Source organism: Plectropomus leopardus, chromosome 6 (assembly GCF_008729295.1).
Source record: "Plectropomus leopardus isolate mb chromosome 6, YSFRI_Pleo_2.0, whole genome shotgun sequence".
In the NCBI taxonomy this organism is placed as follows: domain Eukaryota; kingdom Metazoa; phylum Chordata; class Actinopteri; order Perciformes; family Serranidae; genus Plectropomus; species Plectropomus leopardus.
The window spans coordinates 34,416,510-34,428,715 of record NC_056468.1 but is presented as its reverse complement, the minus strand read 5'-3'; the positions used below and the strand labels follow the sequence as shown (position 1 = coordinate 34,428,715).

The following is a 12,206-nucleotide window of genomic DNA, read 5'->3' as shown; positions in this document are numbered from 1 at the left end:
AAATGTATAAATTATCATAATTACATTTATAGTTTTATGGACATTTTTCCCATTTTTTTCTGGACCATTTCCTTGTAATCCTCTCCTCTTTTCTAAAACAAATTTTTAGGAAACTTTCTTGTCACCTTATATTAATTTCTTGGAATTTATGGGACATTTCTTCCAAGTTGCCTTTTTTCCTCATGTTTTAAAAAGAAATCAAGAAGAAAACTGATGACCATTTAGGTTTTAAAGGGTTAATGACATTACAATCTCATTTAACAAATGCAGAAATATAACAATATATATTTTTTCCATCAAAGGCGTCATTTTAAAAAAGGCACAAAGAATTTCAACAATTATCTTGTTTTAAGATCAACAACAATAGGTGTGAAAAATGAATACTGTGGCGTGTAATGATGAGTGGCGAGGACACAGAGGGACACAGAGGGACACAGAGGGGACGTGTGACGTGTTATTAGCGGGCCGACTCATGTTGTGACTGCTATGTAAATATCTCATTAGTTCGGGTTAATAACATTCCCGTGCTCTTGGTTGTAACATAAAAAAGACAAGATCTAAGTGCTTAAAATTTCCGTCCGGAAAGAGGCTGATGAGCCTATTAAATGTCAGCCTGCGAAAATTATGCAAGAGGCTAAAAGCGTTTAAGTCGGACATAAATACCAGCACACCCCGAGGATTCGATTTGGGATTATTTATGTCCCTGCGATCGGAGAGGAAACAAAGGAATAATTAGGGCCGGCGTGTTGCGCGCCGCCCCGTCCTGCGTGTGCGCCCACCGAATGTGAGACGCTCACCCATTCCCCCTCAAACTTGATGGTTGTTGAACTTATTTTTAGTGTCATTTGATAAGCTTCCCTGCTTGCACAGAGACATCCCACTGACCCAGCCACTGGTCATTGTCTATACCGCTTCCCGTCAAAGCCGGCGCGCTTTGTCAGGTTTCGACTCGAATATCCATTTTGCATCTGAAGTACGGTATCCGAAGTGACTGGATCATTCGAGCCTTTTTCTTCAGCTGCTGCCCCCTTTCCTCCCCCACAGTGTTTCCGCTCACACTAACATCATTTGGGATTGGCGTCATGACAGCGCGCTTGAGAAATCCACCATATATACAAATATATATACCCTGCTTTTTGGGGTGAGGGGGTTGGATGTGGAGGGGAGGGGGGGAGATAATTTCTGGAAATGAACAATACTTATCCGTCCATCGCATCCGTTACTTTGGGTTTGCGTTTTGGACGTGGCGCGGCGTCACCGTGGCGCCGTGTCCTCTTTTTCTCCTGTGCGGGACGCAGTAATAGGTCATTCAATGTCAAAAGGCATAAAAAAGAGACAGCCAAGTCTTCACAGGCTGCTGCTTGCTGTTGCCTTTAATTATTTTAATTAAACTTTGATATTCTGGTGCTGGGAAGAACTAGTGGGTTGTGACGCGGCCGGGGAGCCCTCGGAGGATTGAGACGGTGGGCAGAGGAGCGTCGACGTGGCTGTATCTATATCTTAAAAGTCCTAACTGATGGGCCTGTTTATGGGCTGTGATGTGCTACGCCTTGCTGAGCAGAGAGCAGACTGCGCTGAAAACAGGGGCAAAAAACACCAAGCGCCATGTCAAGGTCTTAAAGGCATCAATCCCTCAAACGTGGCTGGAGATCATCGTGGTCAGGAGGCTGTCCTGCGGTCGAATAACGCTCTATTAATTTTCTTGTCCCGAGTGCATAATGAAAGGAAGGTGTCTTTAAAAAAAAAAAAAGAACGAAAAACTACAGGGCAAAGTCTTGGTGCGTTCCAATACCTTGGGGCATCCTGTCTACAATTTGTCATGCGTGTGCACTTCTCAGTGTTAAAATGACAAGATCAGCCAGTCAAAGGGCAGCCGCCAGGCATCCAGCACTGCCGAAGTTGGAGAGGATTCGTGATGAGACATTGCCAAAAGGCGACGGACTTCTGCACTTGTGAGGCCCACTGGGATTATTCCGACTTCCACGCCAAAGGCAAACAGCCCCTTTCTGCGTTTTTTTCCCCCTTTCTTTAGATAGCTTCCGTCTGTGTCCATGAAATTAGGTTTTTCACAGAAGGCACAATATGGTCAGAATATGTTAAGCCTTTGGTGCGCACGAAAAGCTAACTGAGTCTGAGAGTTCAGGGGCGCCTTAATTTTTATTTTAAAAAACATATTTGGTGATAGAAAAAGGCAGTAAATAACTTAATGAATAAGAGTTAATATTAACATTTCATCCTGTGTGCTTCAAAGAACGAAAGAGCAGAAAACCAGAAGGGAAACTTTGTGCACAAAATAGAGCCGAGTGAACAGATAGTGGTTTGAGCCGCAGGACTAAAGATCTTCATTAAAAAAACCTGAAGTTCTTCTGGTGTCCACAGCGATCAGCACATGATGGTTTTCACGCAGCACTCCTTCTCATCTACTGACGCTGCACACGGCTGAAATTAATACACCGACCCTAAAAACACAGAGAAAGAGAGAGAGAGCGTTACTTTTATAACTTTTATAATTAAGAACCACGTCATTCTTAATTTATATAAAGTTATTCTAGTCCAGCAATTAAGTTTTTTTCATTTGCTTATATTCTTCATTATCATATATAATCATTTCTCTTAAATCTTATTAACATAGAAAATGTATTCATCATGTTTTGATAATTGACTCTTTTATAACAGTCAAACTGAAATAATAATAATGATGATAATAAATATAATAATAAAAAAATCATAATAATGATAAGCAAGTACTATCATAATAATAATAATTATAATCATACTTTTTACAAACCATAACAACAAATTAAATAAATAAATAAAATGAGACTAAATAAATAAACATACAGAAATAAAATTATAAATGAAAAAAAAAAAAATACCACTACAATTAAGGGCAATATATAAATAGAAATTAAATATATTTGTACATTTATAAAATATGTTTTTCAATCCATAACAAAAAAACAAAAGAGAGGAAAAAAACAGCTGGATGTTTTATTAAATAAACACAAAATAAATGTGATGAAATTCTGAGGTCATACAAAAATAACACACATAAAACATATAGAGAACGTGCTTCACGACAAATAAATTAATAAGACTATTATTCCAGGTGAATAAAGTAAATAAATAGTCCAAAATTAGAAATTAATTATTAAAATTAAATCAACTGAAGTATCGTCTAAACGAGCAGTAAATGTTCCTGTTCTCTCACGACCTTTCTGAGAAATACTGACAAAAAAAAGACATCTCACTTTAATTCTCCCTGTGTGTGTGTGTGTGTGTGTGTGTGTGTGTGTGTGTGTGTGTGTGTGTGTGTGTGTGTGTGTGTGTGTGTGTGTGTGTGTGTGTGTGTGTGTGTGTGTGTGTGTTGTGTGTGTGTCTGGGCAGCTGTCTGAGCCTCTCGCTGCAGCAGCAGCATCCTGCTCACCAACACTAGGCCGACTGGCACCAAGAGGGAGCTCTCACACAGCGAATCCCAGCAGCCAGCAGGCCTCTCTCTCACACACACCACACACACACACACACACACACACACACACACACACACACACTGACTCTCTGCACCTCCTCTTCAGCTCTCTCCGTCTCTGTTTGTGTGTTTACATGTGCTCGCTGTAACCTGGTCACAACATGTGAACAGGTTGGAAATATTTAGAGGCAGAGAGCAGCATCATGTCTGACGACAGCAGCAGAAGTCCAACAGAATCCCGACAGAAAAAGTCACATTTTCAAATCATATCTGTCCATGCAGATAACAAATGCAAAGGCAGTAAATCCATTTTGTTTGTGCTCCTCGGTGCACTGAAAAATTACAACAAGTTTTCCTCAAAATGCCTGATTTTACAAGGACGATTTCGTCAGAAGATGTCTCTCAAAGTTTGAAATCACAAGTAAAATGTGAGATGTGTTTTTTTTCTTTTCTTGTAATTTGGGTGAAATTACCCTTTAATGTGCAACACAAATGTCTTTTGGGGTGAGAGCAAAGCCACATAATCACAGGCTAAAACTCAAAAATAAAAGCACCCATTTCCTACACATTTTATGGACAAAATTTCCCATGACTTTTCAAGGACCCGCGAAAACCCCTGGGGTAAATGTAAATAATAAAACAGCTATAACACTTCTGAAAATGACATTATTTAACTGTAATGCAGCCTTTAATTTTAGATTAAAATATCAGGTTACTGTGACACAGAGAAGACTGATGAGGAAAACTGTTTGTGGATGCATAACTGAATCTTGTATTGTGTAAGTGCACATGAACGTGGCAGAGTCTCCGGACAGAGACATTGTCCCTTTGGCACATTGTGCCATGAGAGAAAAGATCACGACTCGCAGCGGTGCGTCCCTTGCAGCCAAAATTAAAACAATATTACTGAAACAGAAATAAATCGCTCTGAAAAAGATGCTTTTCACAGCCCAAAAACACACAAAATCCAATAAGGAAAAAAAAAACGTGTGCTCGCTCGACAAAGACTGTCCTCTCACTGTGTCGCCTGTCCAAACGCACTGGCCAAAACCAGATCAAGCTGCAGCGTCAAATCACAAAAACAGGGTCCTTTAACACGCTAAAAATAAGACAATCTTGTTTCAAAAATAGAGAAGAGGAAGGAGAGAAATGTGATGAACAGCGTGTACAGTAAAACAGGCAAATCCTGCACGATTAAATATGTCTTCTGAATTTCCAGATTTCTCTGAGTGGCCTGGTTTCTTATGTGACTGCGCTGCGGGTGTCTCTTCTCTCTCACTGTTTCTCAAATATTCCAGATCTTTTCTCCGAAGACTCACCATGTTTGGAAAAGCATTTCCTGATAGCACTAAAACAACAGCGTAAAATAAAACTTGTCTCGCCAAAGCCCTAAAAATAATTTGTCCACACATTTCTGATTTCTCATTGCGTCCCAACAGGTGACTCCGAATATGTTCTTCCATTTATGGCTGTCCCCTCCGAGCCGACTACACACTTAATCTGTATTTATAGTCTCGGTTGACTGAGACATTTAGACTTTCTAAGGGATGAGTGTTCGGTCATTAGTCAGAGCTGAAAAAGTAAACTGATATTCACAGCTGCTGGACAACAATATTCACAAATACAGCAGCTTTTGGTCCCTAATAAGCTTTACAGGATCCCTCTGCATCACACTCGACGTCCGAGTGAGAATCCTGAAAAAATCAAAGAAATTCGGTGATTATAATTGACTAAAAATGTTTTTAATTGATTACAGCCCAGCGGCTTTAAAGTGACAATCATGAAGATTTAAGTCCCGGTTGATTTGGCGACACCTGTAGTTACTGCTGGTTTAACCCTGCAGGTCACAGAGTTCTGGAGCAGCAAAAAAACGTGTTGTTTCAGGCAATAATTGTGATTTTTTTTATGATTTTGTGAGTAACTGTGATCTGATTTTATGCTGGCCAGCAGTGTGCAGTGAAAAGTGCTGGTTTGTGGCTACTGTTGACTGTTTTATTACTGCCCACAATATTTCAAACTGATCTGCTGTCAAAAAAACCTGAAAATCTAATATCTCACAGACAAACACACTTCACTTCCTGTGAGTCCTTTATAGCAAAAGTTGACTCATGTTTTTGCAGTTTAATGCTTTTAACGTGAAGCTGCAGCTGCAGGAAATGCTCAGTTTGCATCACCGGTAACTTAATTCAGCATTTTTTCCGAAACTGTCGCTTCTGACACCCAGTCCATAAAACTGTAAATATATAAATAAATAATGCAATACTTCAATATTAGTGAGTAATCATCTCAGTCACCTTTGTGGTAACTAGTTTGAGGATGTATAGTGACGTAACAAACATTTATATAAACGAAAATGTTTAATATTATTATGTTAAGGCAGTGATACTCAAATTAGGTCCGAAGGGAAAATCTGGTCCCCGATAGGGTGCCGGATGGTGCTCCAAAAATCTTCTAATTTAAATTCAATATAAAGTGATAACACCGGGGATTTTTTTGTACTTTTAGTATACATAAGGGGCACAGTGCAAAATAGAGCTTGTTGATCAAGAAAAGTGCCAGTGGAGGATTTCCTGAACCCCCCACAGAGGTCCCAGCCAAGTCCCTATTGTCCTAAAATCCTAGAAATGTCATAAAATCCTAAAAACATCCTAAAATTCCAGAAATGTGCTAAAATCTCACAAATATGCTAAAATCCTTCAAACATACCAAAATCCGATAAACATCCTAAAATCCTAAAAACGTCCTAAAAGCCAAAAACCTCCTAAAATCCAAGAAATGTCCTAAAAAGTCTCAAAATCAGAGAAGCACCCTAAAATCCTAAAAACGTCCCAATAGCCAGAAACCTCCAAAATTCCGGAAAATGTCCTAAAATCCAAGAAATGTCCTAAAATCCCAGAAACATGTATTGGTTTGTGGTGACTGGCCGTATTCTGGAAAAATGGTCCCAAAACAAAACAAGTTGAGCTGCTTTAAGGGAAAAAACGAAAATTTTGATTTTAACCCCTCACTCCTCTCTAGCCCTCTAACCCTAATTAGCACAGAATCTGTTTTTTAAACACGTGATCTGAATTTGCATTAAAATGTGCAAACATTTGAGCTGCACATCTTTTTCTTTCCTTCTCTGCTGGAGAAAACAAAAGCACATTCAGGCCTGACACAGTCCAGGTGGACGCCTCCCACTGAGGCATTATGGGCAGAAAGGGCCGAGGCTCCTGGGCTGCAGCGTGAACGCAGGACTCAGCAGCCAGCTCCTCTGGTGTGGGAGCTCTTACAGTATCTGCACTACAGTCTGGCTCGGGAGCAGAAGTGTGCACGGACCGACTGTGACGAGGGCTTTAGACAAGCTGGAGAATCTTCCATTTCTCATTATTTGGCAGGGCTGCTGGGTGTTTGAGGGAGGGGTGGGGGCTTCGCTCCATCTCTGCATGGTAAGCCCCTCGACGTGTACCCTCTGCAACTAATCTCACACAGTCAACAAATAAGGCACATCAGATGCTGTTTTGGCCGCGGCCATCAGAGCGGCTAAGTTCAGTGGATTTTACGGGTTTTACGGCGCGGGGGGCTCGGTGAGGGAAGAAGTGCTCTCTGCGGCGGCAGAATGGCAGGCGAAGCAAGGGGGATCTGGTGCGAGGGCGAAGCAGGTGCAGCACAATACGGTCAAACCCATTCCAGCTCCCCTGTTCCCGGATGAGCGGGGCCTGACTTGGCAGGGAGCGCCGCCTTGTAACTGGGCCATGTTGGAGAGACGGAGGCCCACCTGTGCCACCCGGAGCGGCAGAACAATAGTCTGAATATGTCAGCATGGACTGTCAGCGAAATCTCATCAGACGGACGGGAGCGTGACTGCAGATAGACGGGCGGATGAGTCAGGTGGGGAGACGGAGAGGTGAAGAGACAAGGGGAGGGGGTGAGGCGGGGGGTCACAGAGAGCGGCGTCCACTTCCAGACGAAGACTGTGATTAATACGCTTCATTACAGACGCGCTGACTTTCTGTTGAAACTAATCAAACCTTAATATGAAACTGATTTGAACAACATCCACCGCTCACAGATTGGAGGTCAAACACACAAAAGCAGAAAAGTTTGCAGCAAAAGAGACAAACATCGGTGCTTTTACTACACTGTAAAAAGAAATTATTTGTTCTAACTAAAAAAAAGTTAGTGTCCAAGTTGCATTAACCCTTTGAAACCTGGAGTGACATCACTTCTTGTGCTGCGTAAATACTTTAACAAGTATTTACGCTTACGAACCCTTAATGAGCAAACTAGTGCGATTTATTTGGATGACGTGGGGGAAAAGACAATGAGCAACTTCGCAAGAAATACACCAAAACTGCAAGAAAATAGTAGATTTAGAAAATTATTTTTAAAAAGCTAGGGAAAAATGTCTAGGATAAAAAGAAAAAGACGAAGAAAGACTACTGTATTCTATCTAATTTCAAGAATAACATATTTAAAAAATATGTTACAGAATAATTATAATCTTTAAGTACATTTTCCAGGTCATTTTCTCTTTTTTAAACTTATTTATTTTTTAAATTTTACTAATTTTCAGGTAACTCACTTGTATGCTTTGACTAATTTCTTGCCAATTTTTGGGTAATTTCTTCTTTCGTTGCTCATCGTCTCTTACCTATGTTTTTAAAAGAAACCAAGCCAATTCATCCAAAGAGTTAAATTTTTAAGCTGACTGAATTTGAGAAGTCAAGTTCAATCATTACAAAAATTACCTCAACTCATCCTCTTAAATTCAGCCAACTGAAAAATTTAAGGCAGTTGCTTTTTTGAGTTAAAACAATTTGTTTCTTTTTACAGTGTAATGGTAATCTGTCACATCAATCTGTTATTCTGCTGTTATAATTATATTTAGTTTAAAACAGGAGCAAATATTATAAATATTCAGTGTAAATAATACACACGTAGAGACTCAGTAATCGATGATAAAAGGCAGAAAAAAAGCCAAGAAGATGGAGCGTACTGTTTAAATGTTGGCATGTATTGGATGAAGTACTAAAACATTTAATCAATTATTTTAACTGTTGATTATCATTCTCATCCACTTGTTTGCAACACTAATAAAATTTGTATTAGTCAGACCATTTTTAAGAAACTCACAACACAACAGAGTGACAATGCTGCCAAAAATCACAGGGCTCTTGCTCCGTTTACTCCAGATTCTGTAAAATTGTAAAATCTTGTGTAATCAATAATCTTAACATGTGAAAGATCCCAGCTCTGCATGTTGTGGACTACATCCTGATCTGACCGGAGTTTAAACACCTCCACCAGAGTCTCGTTAGCGGGCCCTCGCTGCGTGTTGACAGGAGCTGCAGAGGTCCACATTTGCCCAGTCCTCAGACAACATGTTTGTCACTTGGACTGTTGGCTTGTAACTTAAGGCAGAGCTCCAGAAGTGAAGTGGAGTGTGTGTGTGAGTGTGTGTGTGTGTGTGTGTGTGTGTGTGTGTGTGTGTGTGTGTGTGTATTTGATTTTCTTTCTCATCTCTCGCAGTGTTCGCACCCTGAGCAGCTTGAGTCCCCCAGAGCTGCGACTCTCTGAGGAGCTCAGAGAGACTCACAGACAGCGGCGACGTAGAGCTCAAACCAAACTCTGGGTCATTTTATGTCTCTTGATACATGAAAATTCTGAATAATAATTATTATCTTTAAAATATTGTTTGAAAAATGCTTCTTGGAAAGGATCATGATGGTACTGAGCAATATTTTTTCTCTCTAAAAGTAGAGAGATTTAAATCAAAAATGCAAAATGAGGTTTGCAAAATCTAACATCAGGTGCCACACGCCTCAGAGCGGTTTTAACAAAAGATAAATAAATTAAATGGTTATTAATTGAAAGAGAACTTTATGTCTTATTTTCTACATGTTGGAAAGCTGCAGTAGCCACGTTTACACTGCCTGTTCAAGGGAATATTGTGCTTCACTGTTCTGTATATCAGGTACGACGTTTCTGTTGTTGTCTTTTTTAGTCTATTTCTTTTAAATATTTTAAATTGACATTTTACATCCTGCATCTTGCATTATTTGCTCTCTGGTTTTAATGTTATCCTAACTATACCTTCATATGTCTCACTTGTGTTCAGTAAGACTGTTTGCTGTCCGTTTTTGTATTGCGTTTATGTATCCCATTTCAACTTTGCTTTTTATGTCAAAGCACTTTGTAAGCTCTGTTTTTAAAGATGCTATAGAAATAAAGTTGTTTTTATACCATTATCTTCCAGGCGGACGATGACATCAGCCACTATATAACTCATAAATGATTGTTATTGCCATGTCAGGCCATTGCTATTGTTCAGAAAAGGCTGCTGATGACTGTTTTATGTCACACTTGAGGCCAATGCTGTTGTGTTAAACGTCACGCTCGTCACGACTCTTTCATGATGCCAGCATGCTGTCTAAAATCACAAACTGGAGCGACATGATGCCACAGTTCTATGTAAAATGCGAAGCATGCGTAAATAAGTAACATCATCAAGGCTGTATAGTCCAATCTCTGTGTAAGAACTGCTGATGTCAAATACCAAAATATGGGATGTTTTAAGCGTGTAGGTCCACTTTCATATTACACGACCTCAATGTGGGACTTGTGGAAAGATCACTAAAGGCTGGAAGGTTGCGCACACTTTTCAAAAGACGTCATAAAACCACAAATGCTGGCTATAATTGTGAACACTAGAATCACGTCCAAACTACCCTGCTTCAGCTGAGTGCACCTGCACAACAACCACATCTGCAAGCAATGACCCAAAGTAAACATCGTCTCCGGATACAGTTGAAGATGAAACTGAAGTTTGAAATATTTGTTTTGACATCTTCCGAGTGCATGAATAGCTTTCAGTGAGTGGGCACAGCTTTAAGGTTGCAACTCACCAAAGAAATGGAAAGTCATATTTTTATTCCCACCCAAATCCATTCATCGTGCGCAGGTACACGAATCTGCAGCCACATGATGGACGGTGTCCAAACTGTCAGTTCATCTTAAAATCAAAATATCAACACTGTTAGAAAACTAGTACGTCACTTTGTGGTCTGGTGGCATCTGATCCTGAGCACGAGTCAGCCCGTGGAAGTTACACTCGCGTTTTAACGGATATTTTTCTCTCAACTTTCCTTCTAGAATTCAAAAAATAAATCTCGGATAATCTACTAATTCAACAAAACTACAACTGAAAACTTAAGTTCCCATGTGTTTTGTCTTTTCCTCACAACCAGTTTGAAACAACAACAATTTTTTGGAGACAACTAAAAGGAAATAAACACAGCTGATGGCGAGTTAGCTCCCTTCCAAATATTTGTATTGGCTCGTCGTATTAATTGATTGTATAGTTTGTCACATTTACAATATCAGAAAAAAAAAGATGCACGAATGAAGGCATCCATTTAGGTTAGAGAACGAATCTCCCATCTGGACTGTAGTGTGAAAACACTTGCAAGCATGAGAGTTGTAATCCAGTTGCAAGATGCTTATTTTGCAGTGATAAGCTACAGGCTTTGAAAGATTTTATTACCAGAACAGAGACTTTTTTTTTCCACATTAGAGCTTTGCAGCCTATACAGTATCTTAGTTAATCTAGGGCTTACTTAATCCAACAGCGACAGGACGACTGCAACACTCATCACATTATTCCAACACGTGTCTGTTGTTCTGACAAAATGTTAATGAGCTCAACAGAAAACTCCACACTGCATCGTATGGCTGTTGCACTAAAGACGTCCCACTCTCTACTGCATGAAGCCGTGCTCTGTTTCTACCCTTTAACCCCAAAAAAGGTTTGGGAAAAGTTTTGGTTTCTCAGATGGTTTTAAGAAATCGCAAGGAATTCTGCCGTCATAGCACGAAGAGAATGTGTAAGATAATATTTAAGGGACAGCTCACCCCAAAAATGAAATTCAGTCATTATTTACTCGCCCTCATGTGGATGGAAAGTCAGGTAAAGTTTTATGGTCCACAAAACTCTGCCGGAGTTTCAAGGTGAAAAGGCGTCTCCCAAACTGACAAATCACCTTCACTGGATTATCTGTTCACATGCGAGTTTTCTGCACGACTTAACACGTAGTGACTAATTAAACGGCAGGTTTCCATTACATATTTACGCAAAACTTAGGCGATATTTTTAAATGTTGATAAAACACAATTGTCCGATGACTGCGTTTCCACTATGTGATGTTCTGCAACTTCTCCTCTGGTGATAATATTCCAAGAAACATGGCGATGGATGTTCAGAACATTAGCAGCTTTATTTCTATTGCAGCCGCCGCACTAGCCGTCATTATTTCCAATCCAAGACCACGTAGGCGTGTTGTGTGAGCCATGATGGAAAGGCGAGCCCCTTATATGTGGGAGTGGCTGCGTATGAGGGATTTCTGGGAGCTGATAGTTAATGATTTCACAGAGGAACTGTGGATTGAAAACTTCTGGATGATCAGCTCAACTTTTGAAGCGTTATGTGATGCAATAACAGCTCTTGTAGAGACTCTTTTTTGTTCATCATGTGACCTATAAAAGCGAAACAGGTGTTTCCTATGCAGTTTTGTGAAATATGGCTTTTACAAATTGCCTGAAATGTGACTGTAAAAACTTATATGCGATAAATAGGATTTTCTTGGTAACTGACGAGTTTCCATTATGCAAATTTTGTATTCACAGTATCAATTTTTGCAATTTGAGGGTTGATAGAAACCCACCTCGTGTCCATTTAAAAAGGCGTTAGTTAAGTGGA

The 12,206-nt window shown here is 39.9% G+C and overlaps 1 protein-coding gene across 1 annotated transcript in view; it reads right to left on the bottom strand.

Annotated features, from left to right (window-relative positions):
• Positions 1-256: 256 nt before the first annotated feature.
• Positions 257-12,206, bottom strand: part of antxr2a (ANTXR cell adhesion molecule 2a) — a 112,409-nt gene continuing 100,459 nt past the window's right edge. The window contains exon 17 of the mRNA XM_042487620.1: positions 257-2,459. Coding sequence (XP_042343554.1) covers positions 2,421-2,459 — 39 coding nt within the window. The 3' untranslated portion in view covers positions 257-2,420. The remainder of the gene's footprint in view (positions 2,460-12,206) is intronic.